General features: G+C 39.9%; 1 protein-coding gene across 5 annotated transcripts in view; it reads right to left on the bottom strand.

Annotated features, from left to right (window-relative positions):
* Nucleotides 1-21,497, bottom strand: part of LOC110453850 (cytoplasmic polyadenylation element-binding protein-like) — a 35,297-nt gene that overhangs the window by 8,698 nt on the left and 5,102 nt on the right. The window contains exons 2-8 of one of the 5 annotated variants that reach the window (XM_021503026.1): nt 13,232-13,385; nt 10,531-10,632; nt 5,990-6,203; nt 4,285-4,465; nt 3,526-3,820; nt 2,642-2,755; nt 1,489-1,551 (exon numbers count right to left, since the gene is read on the bottom strand). In XM_021503026.1, coding sequence (XP_021358701.1) covers nt 1,489-1,551; nt 2,642-2,755; nt 3,526-3,820; nt 4,285-4,465; nt 5,990-6,203; nt 10,531-10,632; nt 13,232-13,385 — 1,123 coding nt within the window. Of the gene's footprint in view, nt 1-1,488; nt 1,552-2,641; nt 2,756-3,525; nt 3,821-4,284; nt 4,466-5,989; nt 6,204-8,082; nt 8,107-9,522; nt 9,689-10,530; nt 10,633-13,231; nt 13,386-21,497 lie in introns of those variants that run through there. The other 4 variants (XM_021503028.1, XM_021503027.1, XM_021503029.1 and 1 more) reach the window with 4 other exon arrangements.

The following is a 21,497-nucleotide window of genomic DNA, read 5'->3' as shown; positions in this document are numbered from 1 at the left end:
ACCCTGCATAAAAAATATCTCTGACTAAAACAGCAACCATACATCTCCGACTCAAACAGCAAGTACACATACCCTGCATAAAAAATATCTCTGACTAAAACAGCAACCATACATCTCCGACTCAAACAGCAAGTACACATACCCTGCATAAAAAATATCTCTGACTAAAACAGCAACCATACATCTCCGACTCAAACAGCAAGTACACATACCCTGCATAAAAAATATCTCTGACTAAAACAGCAACCATACATCTCCGACTCAAACAGCAAGTACACATACCCTGCATAAAAAATATCTCTGACTAAAACAGCAACCATACATCTCCGACTCAAACAGCAAGTACACATACCCTGCATAAAAAATATCTCTGACTAATACAGCAACCATACATCTCCGACTCAAACAGCAAGTACACGTACCCTGTTTAGCATTTAAACCATACATCTCTGACTCAAACAGCAAGTACACGTACCCTGTATAAAAAATATCTCCGACTAAAACAGCAACCATACATCTCCGACTCAAACAGCAAGTACACGTACCCTGTATAAGAAAATATCTCCGACTAAAACAGCAAGTACACATACCCTGTTGAGCATAAACCATACATCTCCGACTCAAACAGCAAGGACACATACCCTGTATAACATAAACTATACATCTCGGACTCAAACAGCAAGGACACGTACCCTGTCCAACATTTGTGTGTTTGAATCAAACAGCATTTTCAATTATCCTTCAAAATAGACAACATATACAATTGTTACTTTGTGTATTGACATCATACATGTAAGCTACAGCATTTAGACATTTCACCCCTAAAATACATTTGAACCTTCCCAAATCAAAGACTGGGTAAGTCCAGTTTAAGTATGTAGGGCATTTATTGCAAAACTCTACTGTTGTATTGATGAGTTTGTTTGTTTAATAGAAGATTTGAAATATGCATACACAGTGTTCCTTTCCCTGATATTTTGTAAAAATTGATACCTATAAAGAAACGACGTAACGCCACCATACCGCGAAAAAATCTCCCAACTACAAATCCAATCTCCCTACTGAAAAAAACACAAATCTCCCTACTTTGCGTTCCAAAGGCATCACATGTAAGATGTAGGGATGAACGAGTTAAACTACTATTCACTATAAATTTGTACGTAAATGTACAGTGAAGGTTTCATACATGTTTATTTATTATAAAAGTTCCATTTGATCTTCAAATATTTCCTTTTAACATTCGATCATTTTAAAAACTCATCTCATCTCCTGCCCCCCTCGATTAATTTCCAATTTTACAATCGGCACAAATTTTCCATTTTTCTGCACTCTCACAATCACTATGTAGGTAATAATAATATGATGATGATTTCAATTTTTGCAGCATTTTTTGCAGGAGGAAAGTAACTGAATCTTCAATTTTCTGTCAGCCAGTTAAATAAAATCTGATTTAAAGTGATATCCATTACAACAAGGAGTTTTCCTTACCATCTTTCCCAGGCCATTCAATTTTAAAGTTTCCGAACTTGTTGAAGGCAGACTGTAGTCCAGCTAAAAACAAAATTTTAATCTTTCAAAAAATATATATATACAAATAATGACAATGTTTAACCGATGGCCATCTGGCAGCCATTTTTGTCCTATAAGTTCTAAAATGTAACAAGCCTAGCTATGGACCAAATGGAACAATCTAGTAAAATTTAAGAGACTTTCTCTAGTACTTCCAGAAAAAAATGAAACATGTTACAACTTTGAAATTCATAGATAGCAACTTGTTCATGTGTTTAGTTCAAAAATTGTATTGAGTATGCACAATACAGGAACTACAAAACTGAACTATGAATTTTAACAGAGATCCCTCCAGTATTTTCAGAGAAATAGTGATAAATTTTATAGCAATGAATGTCAAAATTTAAGAAAATCAAACATGTACAACTAAGGACAAAGTGAAACCTACATGTGAAATTAAAAAAAAAATCTGTTTAGTCCATCTTGAGAAACAAATAATTTTCAAAAGCAAATGACTGCCCACAACTAACAGACAATTGATGAAAGTCAATTTGTTATATGTTTAAATGCCCATCAACACAGAAGAGGTCATTCGGGTCCACAAATGGTAGAAGAAAACAAATGTGAAATCAAAATGTTATGAAATAGATGTAAATTTAAAGATAAAAGACAAATGTCAACTTGAACATTACAATGGCTATGGTGACTACTATTTTTGAACAGACCAACAGCTTTAACATAATTGTTGAGGCAGTTATTGTTTCAAAAAGCTGACCGACTAATGATGCATAAAGCAAAGAATACAGCTGGTATCCATACAAAAAAATCACTTCAAAATCACTAATTTTCGTCAGGTTTTTAATGTTTTTGATCTCGTGGGTTATCTTCATGCACAAATTCATTTATCCATTTAAAGCGCTTTAGAGTGGCTTATGTTAGCTAGATAGGGCTCTATATCAAATGTAGTATATCATTATTATTATTATCCACAAAGTAATTACATGTTAAATATAAAGCCATTCTCCATTTGAGTGGGTATACTTGTAACACAAGGAATAGTGTTGTGTCAGGAAACCACGAAATATGGGCCCCACGAGAATATCTGATTTCACAGTATACAGAGAAATCTCACCTTCTGTGATGTCCCAGGGAACGCCACCCAGGAAGACCTTACAGGAGTAGGTCGGGTTTTTATGGTTACGAGGACACAGTTGGCCGCTCCAGGTACAGCTGGCCTCACACATGGCTGTGGAGCAGAAAATACAGGGGTAATCTCAAAACAATAACAAGGTTACCGCGAGCGGTATATAATACGCCCGTCACACATTGAATGAGCAGTTGTTTGTATGATTGAAATATATGTAGTATTTGTGAGTAATTGATATTAAAAGAGAAATCATTCAACATAACTGGTAGATCAATGAGTGCAATACAACATCATGGAACGCATGCATCACATTAATGAAACCAAGGGGTATAACTCCAGTAATTATGGNGGGCGTATAAAAATCAAAGATTGTCTCAAACAATTATTAGTGGACAACTAACCAGGATATCTTCCCACTTTCATTTATCTTTGTTTCCCATATCAATTTTAATAAGTTTATATGCTCAAATTTATTGTCCTCATGCATGTGTCATCTATTCTTATTGTAGTTTGTACTGTGTGGATAGGGCCTAGTACGTTTTCAGAATTTGTACCTAACCTTTTGTTTCTTCACTACAATATATTTGAATGAGCTCGGGTCCCTGTAGAAAACATGTAACACTACCCTTCAATGTTAAACGCATAAGAAATACAGGAACTATTGCTGTGGTGCTGAAGACACAAGATGACAACAGAATACAGCCAATTCTCATTGTGGTATCACATTGACTGGTGTAAAAAGTGAAGTGTCTGAATAAAATCTCATTTTTTCTTTTATTTTTTTTTATTTTTTTTTTAAATTTTAAATTTTTTGAATTGAATATTTTTTATTGAAGAAGGAATTTCTTTCCGAGATCAACTAACTTTACCTGCTGCGTTCCTGTGGAGACGAGCTGCACGGTCAATGGCGTATGGGTCCACATTAGCCATGAGCATTGGGTTGACGGAGTAGCCACCGGCCCTGTTGGAATGGATCAGCTGGCTCGCCATGGAGTTCATGGCCGCGGAGGCACTGGTGGCTTGGATCAGCTGCTGCTGCTGCTGGTGAGCCTGAGCTTGAGCCTGGGCGGCCACTTGAGCTTGCTGTTGTTGAGCGTTGAACAGCTGAGTGGCCACATCATGAACCTGGGGTTTGGCAGTCCTTGATCCGATGTTCAGGGAATTCTGTTAACAACAAGAAGATTTCTCTATTCGTAAGCGTTGTTTGGGAACATTGGAAAACACTGGGTCAAAATTCAGAAAAAACAGGAATTTGTGGGGTTTTCAATTTCGTTGATTTCTTAGGTAATCTTCAATTCATAGGTCCACAAAGTGATTACAAGTTTGAATTCTCCTTTTTCAGGGGGTACTCATTTTACAACAACCTGGTCCTACAGTAAGTGGGAAAATATAGCATTATATTTTTATTGAAATTAGTTAGATATTACTGATCTTTTCTTCATTTTGTAAAAAATCTTTTGAGCCAGGGGACTGTCCTAAACCATGAATTTCTTGTTTCAATCAAAGTGGTATTTATTCAGGACACTTTGAAATTTCGGCCCTGCAAAATTGTCCGATTTCAAAGAACTTTAGTGCAGAAATGGAATACATACTTCCAGAACACCTGTTCAAACAAGGTCAACACTTACCATCATGTCCACAAGAGCACTATCGGAACCCTCACTGCTGATGCCGCTCGTGTCGGAATCACTTGGAGACATACTTCGGCCATTGTGTCCACCTTTCATCAGACTCGAGTAGATCATCTTCTCCACGGGGGAGAGGGCCGAATCATTCAGCGAGCTGGATGGAGAGAGCGTTCCATAGTCACTGCAATGGTAGTTATTTTCACCTTATTGGAAGGAGCGTAGTATCACTCCCACACAAAGATAAAATCCAAAGAATTAACATAACCTTTCCCCACCCTGGGGACAAGACAGAAAAATCTCAACACAAGGGGTAAGATGACTAAATATCTAGCCAGTGGCTTTTGGGCTAGGCATTTAAGAATCTCTTTGGGTTGAGATTTTTAGGTCTTTTTCCTAAAGTGGGGAATGATATATTATTTTCCTCCTACATCAAATACAAGTGGTCTTTTCATGATATATATTTACAAACACCGATTTAGTAATTTTCAGCAAATTGGAGTTACCTTGCGTGAGCTGCTAATGTTGATGCGACGTCATTGCATTGTTGACGCCATACAATTGTTATGACCAGTTATAACCAGTTTTGTTTTCAGAACAAAACATGTCTCCTTTATCAGCCGTTTTGGATATTTGCACTTTAAATATTTGAAATATAACCTGGAGTTGAAACATTCCACTGACCTAAATATAATGGAGCTTTCAGTGATACAGGTACTTCACTTATAATTTTGTACTGATTTAGTTATTAGTTTTAGTTCTTTTGTAGTTATCATCCTCCTCATATATTTCATAGCAAAATTGAAGGCAAGCGGCTAACTATCTGATCGGTCTCGGGTAAAAAACCCTGACCAATTGCTAGGCCGATACCTTTCCTTTGAAGATGAGAGCAGCGACAATTTTACTGTTACACCTTCGCGTGATTCTTTTGATGTATATTAAAGGATCAAACTAGTTTTCTTATGTCTCGTCTACAAAAAGGTGGCGAATACCGAGCCTTCCAATTCTGCCATGACATATTCCAGGGGTGCAAAGAACATAATGAGTGCAACCCCTGCAGTATCGAGGATGGGGTATCATGGCCTCATTACAATGTACTGCACACCTTTTGGCAGATGCAGATATAGTTCAAGTTTAATCAAAATATCATCAAAAGTTTACAAGTTCTGTAAAAATGTTACAGGAAGAAGAAGTTTAGGATCCTTATACCTTGTTAGGAGTACATGAGGAGTAACTTTCCACAGACTTGATGGACTTGGGAGTATTTCATGTGTATATGCTCCTGAAGGACTGTGGAAGGCTGAGATAAAAGATCTGTGATTCCTAATATTTGCGGTTGTTGTATAGATATGTTAAGGGACAAAGGTTGAGTGTAGGCTGATATTTATGCATCTCATCAATGCCCGTACTGGCCCTGGAGAGCCCCTCCACACCCTTAATGGCCCTCAAGCATTGCAGAGGGTACTGTGAGAGACGGAGAAAATATATTTGTGCTCAATGGAGTATCTGGGAGTCTTGATAAAGGGGATAGACAGGGAGTAGTGGAGAGCTCCCCTCTACACCCTCGATGGCCCTGGAATTGTTCAGACATGTGGTCTAGACCTTAGGGTTTATGGCAGACAGAGAGCAAAAATCTATGCCCCCTAACGGGGGTTTGCAGCAAGGGAGATGGGAGGCTGAAGTCTATGATCTCTATACAAATACTTACCTGTTAGGAGAACATGGAGAGTGCCCCTCCACACCCTTGATGGCCCTGGAGTATTTTGGTGGCGTTGTGTAATCCTGTTTCATCTGACCATGGTAAGAGTAGTCCTGCTTCACTGTCCCCGGGTAAGTGTACGCCTGCTGCTGCTGCTGCTGCTGCTGCTGCTGCTGCTGCTGGGTGTGACTCTGGGAGGCAGGCATCGAGAACAGCTGGAATCCTGAAATAAAAAACATGTTAAGAAAATAGAACAAATTCAACGAAGTCATGAATGTCCCAAAATCTGTGTAAGTTTAAATACTGTATAACATGTTTGTTGTGTATAAACATTTGTGGTTTTTATGGTTGCTATGGAACCACAAACATAAATACAAGGAATTTGAATGATACAAGTGTCTACTGTTTGTAAATAGAGGACATCCACGACAGTTTGTACCACAAAATGATCTAAATGGCTTCAAACCACGAAGGAAAGTATCCACGAACATTTCGTGTTGTACAGTAGGCTTAATATTTTCTTTGATTTTTCAACCTTAATTTTACAACAGCCTGTTCCTAAATGAATTGGGAATATATCCCTGATTTTTTCTTCATTTAGAGAAGATAAAGGACAGTTAAGCCTAGGAAAGCAGCCTGTATTCAGTCGTATTTATAAATAGTCATGTTGAATAGCACCCTTCAATACAAATTCTTCAATGTTTTGTCATATTTGATCATTTCAATGTGAATATTTGTCGATCATTATTTTATTAGAAACTGTTCAGGGACAGAATGACTAGAGGGGAGACATTTTTCTAAAGCGTTTTTTGCTTTGACCTTTACACCATAAAACATGAATTAAACTCAGGTGTTTTCAAAATTGACTTTTGTACATTTTTTTCAAAATTTTGTTAGGTAATGTCCCTGGAAGCAACCAGCATAATATTATGACTCTAAGCATTTCCATTCTTCAGGGGAAGAGGTCGTAGTTTTTTTTATCATATTTGACCCTTGTAGCCCTCAATATAGGTAAAGGTAATTCTTATTTGCAAACTTTGTTGTGGCCCTATTCAGGAAGCTATCATACTTCTAGGCCTTTCCATTCTTTAAAAGAAATCATTTTAAGGAAAAGTTCACAGACAACCTTACTTGCCCTTTGAGCAGGTGAGCTAAAAATTGTAGTTGTTATTCCCTGCTTAACATTCAGCATTTGGGTTTACAATTGACAGTACAATGTGACAGGTTGAAATACTGTGATGGGTGCGCACCTTCGGCATGGTATTTCAGTGTGGTAGCACTCGAAATTCTGCATGAGATCTGCACTATCACAAAGAGGCAAATACACTAACATACCCTGCTCCAACATACATACAGACATGGACTTAACCTTTTAACCCCTATATAACTTTATCAGACTCTCCCATGATTTGATCTGGATGTATCCATTATGGTCTACAGTGGTGAAAGGGTTAAATGACCACTATAGCTTCAAATAGGACACTATACCCAATAAGACCATGGCATTATCAGGACCATTTCTATTGTAGCCTATCTGTCACTTGTCCATGTGGTCTCCGTAGACTGACCAGACTTACCTGGGTAGGCGGCAGTGTTATACATGGTATCGTAGCCTGTCTGTCTGAGGTGGTGTGGACAGTGACCAGACTTACTTGGGTAGGCGTCAGTGTTATACATGGTATCGTAGCCAGTCTGTCTGATATTGAGTTGACAATGACGAGACTTACCTGGGTAGGCGTCGGTGTTATACATGGTATCGTAGCCAGTCTGTCTGATATTGAGTTGACAATGACCAGACTTACCTGGGTAGGCGGCAGTGTTTTACATGGTATCGTAGCCAGTCTGTCTGATATTGAGTTGACAATGACCAGACTTACCTGGGTAGGCGGCAGTGTTTTACATGGTATCGTAGCCAGTCTGTCTGATATTGAGTGGACAATGACCAGACTTACCTGGGTAGGCGGCAGTGATTTACATGGTATCGTAGCCAGTCTGTCTGATATTGAGTGGACAATGACCAGACTTACCTGGGTAGGCGGCAGTGTTATACATGGTATCGTAGCCTGTCTGTCTGAGGTGGTGTGGACTGTGACCAGACTTACCTGGGTAGGCTGCGGTGTTATACATGGTATTGTAGCCTGTCTGTCAGATGTGGAGTTGACTGTGATCAGACTTACCTGGGTAGGCAGCAGTGTTATACCTGGTATCGTAGCCTGTCTGTCGGATGTGGAGTTGACTGATCAGTCTTACCTGGGTAGGCAGCAGTGTTATACATGGTATCAAAGCCAGTCTGTCTAAGGTGGTGTGGACTGTGACCAGACTTACCTCGGTAGGCTGCAGTGTTATACATGGTATTGTAGCCTGTCTGTTAGATGTGGGGTTGACTGTGATCAGACTTACCTGGGTAGGCTGCGGTGTTATCCATGGTATTGTAGCCTGTCTGTCAGATGTGGAGCTGACTGTGATCAGACTTACCTGGGTAGGCGGCGGTGTTATACATGGTATCGTAGCCAGTCTGTCGGATGTGGAGGTGACTGGGACGAGACTTACCTGGGTAGGCTGCGGTGTTATCCATGGTATTGTAGCCTGTCTGTCAGATGTGGAGTTGACTGTGATCAGACTTACCTGGGTAGGCGGCGGTGTTATACATGGTATCGTAGCCAGTCTGTCTGAAGTGGTGTGGACTGTGACCAGACTTACCTGGGTAGGCGGCGGTGTTATACATGGTATCGTAGCCAGTCTGTCTGAGGTGGTGTGGACTGTGACCAGACTTACCTGGGTAGGCTGTGGTTTTATACATGGTATCGTAGCCTGTCTGTCTGAGGTGGTGTGGACTGTGACCAGACTTACCTGGGTAGGCTGCAGTGTTATACATGGTATTGTAGCCTGTCTGTCGGATGTGGAGTTGACTGATCAGACTTACCTGGGTAGGCAGCAGTGTTATACATGGTATCGTAGCCAGTCTGTCTGAGGTGGTGTGGACTGTGACCAGACTTACCTGGGTAGGCGGCAGTTTTATACATGGTATCGTAGCCAGTCTGTCGGATGTGGAGTTGACTGTGATCAGACTTACCTGGGTAGGCAGATGTGTTATACATGGTATCGTAGCCTGTCTGTAGATGTGGAGTTGACTGTGACCAGACTTACCTGGGTAGGCGGCAGTGTTATACATGGTATCGTAGCCAGTCTGTCGGATGTGTGGTTGACTACGACGAGACTTACCTGGGTAGGCTGCGGTGTTATACATGGTATTGGGTAGGCGGCAGTGTTATACATGGTATCGTAGCCAGTCTGTCTGAGGTGGTGTGGACTTTGACCAGACTTACCTGGGTAGGCGGCAGCCTTATACATGGTATCGTAGCCTGTCTGTTGGATATGGAGTTGACTGTGATCAGACTTACCTGGGTAGGCTGAGGTGTTATACATGGTATCAAAGCCAGTCTGTCTGAGGTGGTGTGGAAACTTACCTGGGTAGGCAGCAGTCTTATACATGGTATCGTAGCCTGTCTGTTGGATATGGAGTTGACTGTGATCAGACTTACCTGGGTAGGCTGCGGTGTTATACATGGTATCGTAGCCGGTCTGTCTGAGGTGGTGTAGACTGTGACAGACTTACCTGGGTAGGCTGCGGTGTTATACATGGTATCTTAGCCAGTCTGTCTGAGGTGGTGTGGACTGTGATCAGACTTACCTGGGTAGGCTGCGGTGTTATACATGCTATCTTAGCCAGTCTGTCTGAGGTGGTGTGGACTGTGATCAGACTTACCTGGGTAGGCTGCGGTGTTATATATGGTATCTTAGCCAGTCTGTCTGAGGTGGTGTAGACTGTGACAAGACTTACCTGAGTAGGCTGCGGTGTTATACATGGTATCGTAGCCAGTTTGTCTGAGGTGGTGTGGACTGTGACAGACTTCCCTGGGTAGGCAGCAGTGTTATACATGGTATCGTAGCCTGTCTGTCTGAGGTGGTGTGGACTGTGACCAGACCCTGTCTGTCAGATGTGGAGTTGACTGTGATCAGACTTACCTGGGTAGGCTGCGGTGTTATACATGCTATCTTAGCCAGTCTGTCTGAGGTGGTGTGGACTGTGATCAGACTTACCTGGGTAGGCTGCGGTGTTATACATGGTATTGTAGCCAGTCTGTCTGAGGTGGTGTGGGCTGTGACCAGACTTACCTGGGTAGGCTGCAGTGTTATACATGGTATCGTAGCCAGTTTGTCTGAGGTGGTGTGGACTGTGACAGACTTACCTGGGTAGGCAGCAGTGTTATACATGGTGTCGTAGCCAGTCTGTCTGAGGTGGTGTGGACTGTGATCAGACTTACCTGGGTAGGCTGCGGTGTTATATATGGTATCTTAGCCAGTCTGTCTGAGGTGGTGTAGACTGTGACAAGACTTACCTGAGTAGGCTGCGGTGTTATACATGGTATCGTAGCCTGTCTGTCTGAGGTGGTGTGGACTGTGACCAGACGTACCTGGGTAGGCTGCGGTGTTATACATGGTATTTTAGCCAGTCTGTCTGAGGTGGTGTGGACTGTGATCAGACTTACCTGGGTAGGCTGCGGTGTTATACATGGTATCGTAGCCAGTCTGTCCCATGTCCTGCATTGCAGTTTGTGGTAATGTCATTGGAACTCCTCCTTTCATAGCTTCTGTAACAAAGATAAAATCTCAGGTGGCTTCAAAAAAAAAAAAATCTCCTGCAACCTCATATTTTTGGACTTATTGTTAATTTTGCGACAAGATCTTGATAAGCATGCGCTTTTAGTGTTTTTCCCACCAAGATTTTCATAGGTAAAATTTATCATGAATTGCTTCACATAAATTATCAGATCTTTGACAAACTGAATATACAGAATGTTGTTATACCCATCAGGCCATAATATCAATTTGTCTCCAACATGCCTGAAATAGGTGCGTGTGACTGACATTTTCTACCTTGTCATCTATAAGTCGACTATTGTTATGTAACAGAGGATACACTTGATTAATGTTTGGTGGCAGGGAGGGTGTAAGTGACTTGCGTTAGAATGACTTACGTTTGTTGGCAGGGAGGGTGTAAGTGACTTGTGTTAGAATGACTTACGTTTGTTGGCAGGGAGGGTGTAAGTGACTTGTGTTAGAATGACTTACGTTTGGTGGCAGGAAGGGTGTAAGTGACTTGCGTTAGAATGACTTACATTTGTTGGCAGGGAGGGTGTAAGTGACTTGCGTTAGAATGACTTACGTTTGTTGGCAGGGAGGGTGTAAGTGACTTGCGTTAGAATGACTTACGTTTGTTGGCAGGGAGGGTGTAAGTGACTTGCGTTAGAATGACTTACGTTTGTTGGCAGGGAGGGTGTAAGTGACTTGCGTTAGAATGACTTACGTTTGTTGGCAGGGAGGGTGTAAGTGACTTGCGTTAGAATGACTTACGTTTGTTGGCAGGGAGGGTGTAAGTGACTTGCGTTAGAATGACTTACGTTTGTTGGCAGGGAGGGTGTAAGTGACTTGCGTTAGAATGACTTACGTTTGTTGGCAGGGAGGGTGTAAGTGACTTGCGTTAGAATGACTTACGTTTGTTGGCAGGGAGGGTGTAAGTGACTTGCGTTAGAATGACTTACGTTTGTTGGCAGGGAGGGTGTAAGTGACTTGCGTTAGAATGACTTACGTTTGTTGGCAGGGAGGGTGTAAGTGACTTGCGTTAGAATGACTTACGTTTGTTGGCAGGGAGGGTGTAAGTGACTTGCGTTAGAATGACTTACGTTTGTTGGCAGGGAGGGTGTAAGTGACTTGCGTTAGAATGACTTACGTTTGTTGGCAGGGAGGGTGTAAGTGACTTGCGTTAGAATGACTTACGTTTGTTGGCAGGGAGGGTGTAAGTGACTTGCGTTAGAATGACTTACGTTTGTTGGCAGGGAGGGTGTAAGTGACTTGCGTTAGAATGACTTACGTTTGTTGGCAGGGAGGGTGTAAGTGACTTGCGTTAGAATGACTTACGTTTGTTGGCAGGGAGGGTGTAAGTGACTTGCGTTAGAATGACTTACGTTTGTTGGCAGGGAGGGTGTAAGTGACTTGCGTTAGAATGACTTACGTTTGTTGGCAGGGAGGGTGTAAGTGACTTGCGTTAGAATGACTTACGTTTGTTGGCAGGGAGGGTGTAAGTGACTTGCGTTAGAATGACTTACGTTTGTTGGCAGGGAGGGTGTAAGTGACTTGCGTTAGAATGACTTACGTTTGTTGGCAGGGAGGGTGTAAGTGACTTGCGTTAGAATGACTTACGTTTGTTGGCAGGGAGGGTGTAAGTGACTTGCGTTAGAATGACTTACGTTTGTTGGCAGGGAGGGTGTAAGTGACTTGCGTTAGAATGACTTACGTTTGTTGGCAGGGAGGGTGTAAGTGACTTGCGTTAGAATGACTTACGTTTGTTGGCAGGGAGGGTGTAAGTGACTTGCGTTAGAATGACTTACGTTTGTTGGCAGGGAGGGTGTAAGTGACTTGCGTTAGAATGACTTACGTTTGTTGGCAGGGAGGGTGTAAGTGACTTGCGTTAGAATGACTTACGTTTGTTGGCAGGGAGGGTGTAAGTGACTTGCGTTAGAATGACTTACGTTTGTTGGCAGGGAGGGTGTAAGTGACTTGCGTTAGAATGACTTACGTTTGTTGGCAGGGAGGGTGTAAGTGACTTGCGTTAGAATGACTTACGTTTGTTGGCAGGGAGGGTGTAAGTGACTTGCGTTAGAATGACTTACGTTTGTTGGCAGTGAGGGTGTAAGTGACTTGCGTTAGAATGACTTACGTTTGTTGGCAGTGAGTGTGTAAGTGACTTGCATTAAGTGACTTGCGTTAGAGTGACTTACGTTTTTTGGTAGGGAGAGATTACGTGGTGGCAGGGAGGGTGTTAGTGACTTGTGTTAGAAGGGCTTATGTTTGTTGGCAGGAAGGGTGTAAGTGACTTGTGTTAGAGTGACTTATGTTTGTTGGCGGGCAGGGTGTAAGTGACTTGTGTTGGAATGACTTATGTTTGTTGGCGGGCAGGGTGTAAGTGACTTGCGGTAGAATGACTTACGTTTGTTGACAGGGAGGGTGTAAGCGATTTGCGTTAGAATGACTTTCGTTTGTTGGCAGTGAGTGTGTAAGGGACTTGCATTAAGTGACTTGCGTTAGAGTGACTTTACGTTTGGTGGCAGGGAGGGTGTAAGTGACTTGCGTTAGAATGACTTACGTTTTTTGGTAGGGAGAGATTACGTGACTTACGCTAAAACGACTTACGTTTAGTTTGTTCGGGAGGAATGTTCATGCCACACAGGTTTGTCAGATTGAGTGTGTTGTCGAGGAGAGCGTTGATTTGTTTGAAAATGTCCTGCTGACTATATTTTACGCCTTCCCCCTCATAGTCCTCTACACCACCGATGGGTGGCATTTCCTGCAACAGTGAAAAGCATCTTGTCATTACATATATTACATCAGATATTTACTCCTTAATGACAATCACATTACGGTAGACCACCATCTTTGTTGAACATAGTTTACTGACGTGGCCTTCGTTAAAAATCCAGAACTTCCATGTAAATATCATCACCCTAGTACAAACAATGATGGTAGTTTTTGTGAATTATAACAATTAAGCAAATTTATTTTTAGTCAAGATTAAATTTGAAGTTGGGTGGGNTTAAAGAAAGAAAGTCGAATTGCATGGTCCACCATCTCGAAAAGAAAGGATTTCCTCTGGATTCGTTTTTAAACAGAACTTGCAGACAGATGCAATTAATACTTAATAAAAGATACCAAATAGATATTTGTGTTGCTATATGAATTGACAAGTCAATAAACGTTAAGTTATTAAGTAAATCAAAATTAGGTTGCAATCCCTGTCCTTCTTCAGGCAATACACTGGAGATTTCCACTGGTTTTTCGTACATCACTTACCTCCCCTTAATATAAATGTAGCTTGCTTGGTTTGTATTTTTATGACCTATTAACAGCTATGGTCATATTTAAGGACGTGCCAGGTTTTGGTGGTGAAGGAAAGCCAGAGTTTCCGGGGGAAAACCACCAACCGACGGCCACTACACCTGGTGACTGCCCCACGTTGGCCTCGAACCTGCGACCCAGTGGTGGAGGGCTTAAGATCATATAAGTTCCTCAACATCGTTTTTTTTACGAAAGTGATCTATTAGAGCTTTACCATGGATATATACAGGTCCTTTTTATGGCCGAATATGAGTCATTTCCCCTCCCCAATTTTGGCATTTCTTCCCCCTTGCAGCTTTATTTACCCCTATTTCACGTCCCGAGTGATTTATTTCATTTTCCCTGTGTTAATGTTAATTGTCACTGCTGATATTTTACGACACTGTTTACAGCTGGCCCTGTTTACAGTATACAATAACAATAGCGTAACAGTCACACAAACGCTTTATTCTAATGCATATATATCCTGTGGTCATTTTTAAGGGTCTATAATGAACAGTGAGAAACAAATTACGAATGTCAGCCATGCCGCCCTCTTGTACTCAACCCTTGGCTCCTACCTGTGGCCACCCTGCCTACCGGCAGTTTGTGCACCTACAGCACATATTTTCCCCTATTTCAAAAAAGAGTACTCACTTTTTGTTCCAGCATTAATCCCTGTGTAACATTCAGCCTGGGGGAAGAGGTAGCACCCATTAAGTAGAGACTTAGATCCCCACCATATATGGACAACCACCAAATACCAAAATCTCAGTTTCTGAGTAGTCAATGATTGCTCATGGACAATGGTTAGACATTACAAGAAAGTCAATCACGATAGATAAAATTACTGTCTCAGGTTATCTATTAGACCAAAAAATTACATTTCTGTGCCCATCCTTAAGTATCTGTTGGCATTTCAAGGAAGGACTAGTGATATCAGATTTCAATAACTTTATTTAAAACTTTAAGCTTGAATTAATTTTGACCAATGATTTTTTGCATGTTTTCAGAAACAGCTTTTTCTTGGCCTAACCACAATGATACACCAGCAAGAGCCCCACCCGACCTTCTCCACCCACCCCGACCTTCTCCTTCTCCACCCACCCCGACCTTCTCCCACACCCTCAGTCCATTTTCAGCAACTGTAACCTTGAACTGAACCTATCACAAACAAACAAAGTGTATCACAATGTCACACTTTTAAAACAAGACCAGTCTTTTGGATCCCGAGATAATGACAGCAGCCCCTAAAGTCTATTTTAGATAACTGTGACCTTGACCTTAGAATCTTTTTATATCCCTATCGTATATCTACATATCAGCGTATGCATGACCATGTCAAATTTCCCAAAGATTAGATTTTCAATTCCAACATAAGGACAATATCCATCATGACCTATTTTTAGAAAAGTGACCTTGACCTTAAAAATTATTAAAAACTCTATTGCACATCTACATATTACAGTGTATCACCGTACCAAATTTCCAAAAGATCACACTTTTGCATTCGGGGGGAAAAGGACCGTCGGTCTCCCTATGGTCTATTTTTAGTAATAATGAAAAGTTTTTAAACTGTTATTGTATACATATCACAATGTTCCACTACATTAAATTTCAGAAAGATTGGCCTTTCTGATTACAAGTTTATCTCCAGAAACGAAAGCGTGGACGGACAGACACTGACAGACACAGACACCGATTACTATTGGGCTACACATCTGTGATATGGGGCCCTAATTAGACTAATTGGTGTTTGATTATGAACAAGTGTGACGGGCACCGATATAGTCATTAAATATCAAGTCCCAGCACTATTCTGCTGTACACAGGTCTTGGAAAGCTGTTTTACTATTTCCTCTCATACAATGATTGATGGCCATTATTAGGAATTGAAATTTGAAATATTCAGTTGTATTGCACAAGTATTGACATAAACCAATACCATGACAGGTAACTAGCAGACAAGGGCCTACTTTATAATCCAGAAGTCCTGGCAGGGCTAGAAATACGTTTAAAAACCACTAGTCAGCCAGGCTAGTAGTTACTTATTTTACTAGTCCTTGTGAAAATTCCACTAACCCAGTATATTATTCAACATGATAAGTAATATAGAATTTTGGCAAGTCCATCGACCTAGCAGTTTTTAAACCACTAGATATGTAGTCCAGCTGGCAATTTCACTAGTCTCAGACTAGTGGGTTGCCCTTATTGTCGAGCCCTGCCAGGGTATCTAATCCCTGTGGTGCTCATATTTTTTGGGAAAGGGAAATGATTGAAAAAAATTATATAATATATAATTTTTCACAAGCAACTTGAAGTTTGAAATTGTTAAACAAATTGGAACTCTTAATTCTTCATTGGAGATTCAGCTCAGATCACCAACTCTTACTACTTTAATACTGAAGTAGATGGGGTTTTTAAACTGGGGTCTCAAACAGATCAACTTGTTAATTTCAATACAAATGGAAGGACTTCATTCCCTATTAATTTGGCTTCAGATTTGTAAGGAGATGTCAAAAACAGCCTGGATCTATATATATAGAAACATTCATTTCAGTAGTTGATGAAGACGTCCGGTAACTTTTGACACACCTCCAATGGACTGGTTTACCCAAACCAGACACTTTCTTTAAATTTATCTTACCAAATTATCTCAGCACACTGATGTCATTATAACAATTAGTTGAAGTTTTCAACATAATTAATTAAGCATCTTCAAGTGCAGTACTGTACCTGTGAATGCCTTGAAATCCATTTCTTGAATCTGACTTTTTTAACACAGTTAAAAGTTTCAAAGTCTGATATTCCACAAATTCTCAAAAGTTCCTGAACACATCCAGTAGCATATATCCCTCAGTTTTCAGCGAACACTTAGTAAGTATAAGTCCATTAAAGAACACAGTTCAGGAGAGTAAAGTAACTTTCTTCATTTCATTTTCAGATAAAACTTCCAAGATACAGTCACTCACATTTTCAACAGATGTGGAAAACAAGTTGGATAATCAGGATTCCTGCTCTGATAAATAATTTCAAAGTTATTAGTGTTTATATAAATTCCATATCTGGGTAAATCAATCTATCAAATTCAAAAGTGTGTTTATTAAAGGAAAAAAACCCAGATCAATAACTTCTTTACACCCAAAGGTAAATTCCTGTTACAACTCCAGCTTTTTCCCATCCACAAATTAGCAAAGGATTCTGGTAACTAAAATTTCAGTAGATCTAAAACTCTCAATATCCTGGAATGTCCGTGTCAATAGGTTACCCCGAAACAGATATGTGTATATTCCAGTATTTTCACATCCACCATAATAGCACAGATATATATATGTCTGTAACTTAATTTCAGTATTTTTCACATCAACAGATACTCATAAATATTTGCCAATGCCTGTAAGCCTGTTGTCACAAATATTGTTACATTGGGATATAAGTATTTTTCACCTCCACAGTTGCTCAATATTTGCCAGTTTGTGTAATAGCCACAAAGATGAATGGGTAGGTCAGTATATCTACACCTCCACAGTTATCCAGTATTTATTTGTAATGATTCTGCCCTGGTCACATCCTCTGATAATTTTAACACTTCCCTCCACAAGGTTTTGTCCTCACTTTCCCACACACAGGGCTAGCCATCAGTGTAATCACATGTCCCCCCAACCCAAGAAATGGAAACTTACATCCAGACCCCTGATTGGCCAATAACACACGAAGATAAAAACCATGACGAAATATAAATGGTTTTACAAGATAGAGCTGACCACTGGCTCAATACATCACCACCAGTCAGATAACTTGACCACCAATTAGGTCTGGTGTATACTTCCTGCAGAGTTATCTGTGTCAGGTTCCCCATCAAAAATTAACAAACCAAATCTGAAAGCCTGGTTAGTTTAAATATTGACCACTGTAAATTAAAATCTACATATTTGAAATTGTTATAATCTATTGGGATATATCTGTAAAATTGTAATAAAAAAAATGCAAGGGAAAAAAGTACCGTTAATATACACGATTACTGATTCGAGTTCGGAAAATGTCATTCTACATTAAAAGATGCAGTATTAAACCTAATTAGGACTTTGGTAATATAATTTTTAAATTTAAGGCTAATAATATCATAAAGTAATACAAAGTAAAATGTATCAAGGGAGAAAACTCTTGACACAAATGATACTTGTTATGGTAATGTTAATACTAGTACATTAATGTAACCTTCAATTAATTTGAGCTTGTTACACAACTATGAAGACAGAATTATGCTGAGTTTTATTTTATAAGTTGAATTACCAACCAATCCAAAATAGTAATAAAACACTTTCACAAAAGATTAGGGCAAAATATAATATATCAAGAGTTTTGAAAGGCGGTCTTCCTAAAAAGAAAAGGAAGTCCAGACCACCGACATATTTCATCTTTTTATGATATTTTTATCAAATTATTTCAAAAATGATGCAAGAACATGTGTCTAGATAATGTTAGACAAGGAAAGATATTTTGAGACCAAAATAGCACAACCGAGGCCTCCTCCCAATCCCTTTAAAAAATGTCCTGTTCAACTTCGTTGTTAATTTTTCATTTTTTGTTTATTGTAATGAGATGAATAGAAACATGTCAACTGAAATGAAATCATCTTTCATAAATATGGATGTTTTTGCTGTTAAGATCATACTTAGTAAAAATAATCCATTTAATTTGATTCAACTCTTTACTTTGATTTTCTGTGAAAACGTTTTAAATTCCAAAGCCCCTGCCCACATTTCCATAACAGTAATAAAAGCTGTGTATAAATCAGTTCCCTTTAGTGTGAACACTACATAGAAAGCTGACAACACTAGTGTAACATGATGTGTTCCCCCCTACATTTATCTTCCTTCTGATTGGTCACACTGGTGGTCAACTCTCTCATCTGGTCACAGTCCTAATCTCTCATCCTCCCCAACACAGACTGGCCTTGTCCTTGACCATGTGTACTGGTCAGTGGTAGTGGTGTTAGATGGTCAGACAGTGGTCACTAGGATGGTCCCAGACCACCAAAGATTTGACCAAACACTATTTAATTACTCCCTTAGGGTCAGTTTACTTTGTAATATAAAATTTTGCTCTTATCTCCAGGTTTTGGTTCCAAACCTTTATTGGACCAGTAGCAGCTTCCCACTTCCGATGTCTAAATTCAGGCTCTAGTTTCAAAACAAGCCTTAAAATTTAACAACCTCATTCATCTATCAAAGATACATTTATATATTTGTAAATATTACCAATGAACAATTAATTATGAAATATCAAAATAATTTCCTCCAATTATAGCCATAAATAAATCATCACCTGCAGATCTTATCTGCTAATAACACAAGTACCAGTAATAATTTTTGAAAATAAATTCATCATGATCATAAAAGGGGTATACTTACCGTAAACAGCAAGGGGCTATTTGTTCATTTGTTTTTTAAAAAGGGCATCAGTTAAGACCAAACAAAAAATATTTGGTGTTTCCAGTAACCCTACCTATCCTAATATTTTGTGCCTACCCTAAACTTTTTAAGGCAGTTTTCAAAGAAGCACTGTTAAAGTCAAGATCACTCTCCTATATAAACTATATACAGTATTTGTTAAAATAAAATTGGTTACCAGTACCTACCCTAAAGTTCTCCAACATGTTACAGGAAACAGGTAATATTTTTTGTCTGGCAAGAAAGTAAAAACACCGGGAAAATCATGGAAACTGGGAGCACTGGGCCATTTTCAGCAATATTAAGTCTATATCAAAATTTCAGGTGCCATTATACGTAAAACGAAAGAGAATGGGAATTAAAAGGGGCAAATTTCCATGGCATCCCTCTAAGATAATCTCTGGAAATACGGCACAAGTTTAGGAAAAGCTATTGAACGAATGAAGTTTAAATATCATGCATGTTTTTATTCTGAAAGGTTTTACTTATTTGAAGTTCCCTAAAGTTAATCTGAAAAAGCAATCTAGCCGTGTCTGTAGTTTTGAAATATCTTTGTAAAATCCTCGAAAAAGAATTTTAAATTAGGAATAGGAATAAACCGAACAAAAATACAATTGTCCTTACTACTTCTGACCCGAGACCCGAACACCATTCATGTAGGAATTGTTTTAGTTTGAAATCTGAAAAAAACGGTGCACTCACTGGGTGAACATATTACTGAAATCAGAGGAATCTCATTTACACTTGTACATCATTAAACATCCGTTATGTACCATACAACTGATACTATCATAATGACCATACATTATGCATTAAAGCCACTGACAACACTAACTGGTGAATTTTACACCAGTTCAAAGTAGGTCACACAATTACGGGAGGGTTGGGGGAGAGTAGGGGGGGGGGGGTACAAATACTAAGATGGTGGTGTGGTACTGTGTGGTTGTCAGACTGTGAGAAGATCTAGAGGGGGAGGGAAGATAGGAGGGGACATCCAATTGCATGGGAAATCCTGAATGATGTGTTCAAAGGAGTGTCAGATATTGGGGAGGAATGCAGAGGATCAAAGGGGCCAGAACAAATTTGATTACAGAGCTGCAATGGTGTGGGTGCAAGATTGGGGGTGGCGGTGGGACAGAGGATGGAAGATTTACTACTAGATTATCTCCCCTTGTTTGAGAAGTAATCAATGTGATCAAAATTATTAATTAATTAGAATTTCTTTTCTCTAAATCATTCAATATACTGGAGACATAGTGGAGGGAGGGCAGTCTAGATGGACAAGAGCAAAGGAAATTCAATTGTGGAGTGGGCAATGATTGTTATAGATTGGTTGTCCGATTGGAAGGGCTTAGAATGCGATAGGGCCAGGACAATTCAATTTGAGATGGGAAGTGGTGTAGTTCCAAGTGGAGGGTCAAGTTCACTGTTGAGGGTGGAGGAAGGCAGAGTAGAAGGGTGGGGGTGGGGGCATGACAACTGGATTTGAGATGGAATGTGATATGGTACAAAAAGGGTGTGAAATTTGGGAAAAAGGACAGAGGATGGGAGGAAGCCAGGATAGTTTGCCAGGATAGTTTACAGTGAGAGGGAGAAGTAATGTTGTACAAAGGGATTATCAGATTAGGGGATGGGAGGACAGAGAATGGAAGGGGCAGGATTCTGCTTACCCTATACCTACCCAAAAGGGGTTTTTTGGCATTTAATTATATGCACCGTTAAAGTCAGAACCCCTGTTCTATAAAAGCAAAGTAAAAATATTTCATAATAAAAACAAGAGATCCCAGAGGGATCTTGGCACCCACCTTTGTACCATCTTCATTAGTTCTTTGTCAGTTCGATCTTTTCTCTTCTTTCCTCTAATCTGTTTGATCGAGTCATGTTAACAGTAAATGCACCTTGAGGTAACTTTTGATCTAAACTTAATACTGATGTGTATGAAAGCCAACCTTCAAAGTGAGTTTGTCATTTCACATATTTACTAGTACAGTACTTAATGTGAAAGAAATAGAATCGATCATTGCAATATGAGAAAGATCTGTTTAGTTCTTCTTTTAATCCATTTTGTTTTTATGATCAGTCTCAAAATATAACATACACAACGAGGGATCAAGGGGAACCTACATTTAAAA

This window comes from Mizuhopecten yessoensis, unplaced genomic scaffold (assembly GCF_002113885.1).
Source record: "Mizuhopecten yessoensis strain PY_sf001 unplaced genomic scaffold, ASM211388v2 scaffold7521, whole genome shotgun sequence".
Taxonomy (NCBI): Eukaryota; Metazoa; Mollusca; class Bivalvia; order Pectinida; family Pectinidae; genus Mizuhopecten; species Mizuhopecten yessoensis.
The sequence above is the reverse complement of the archived record's forward strand: the minus strand, read 5'-3'. Positions and strand labels throughout refer to the sequence as shown.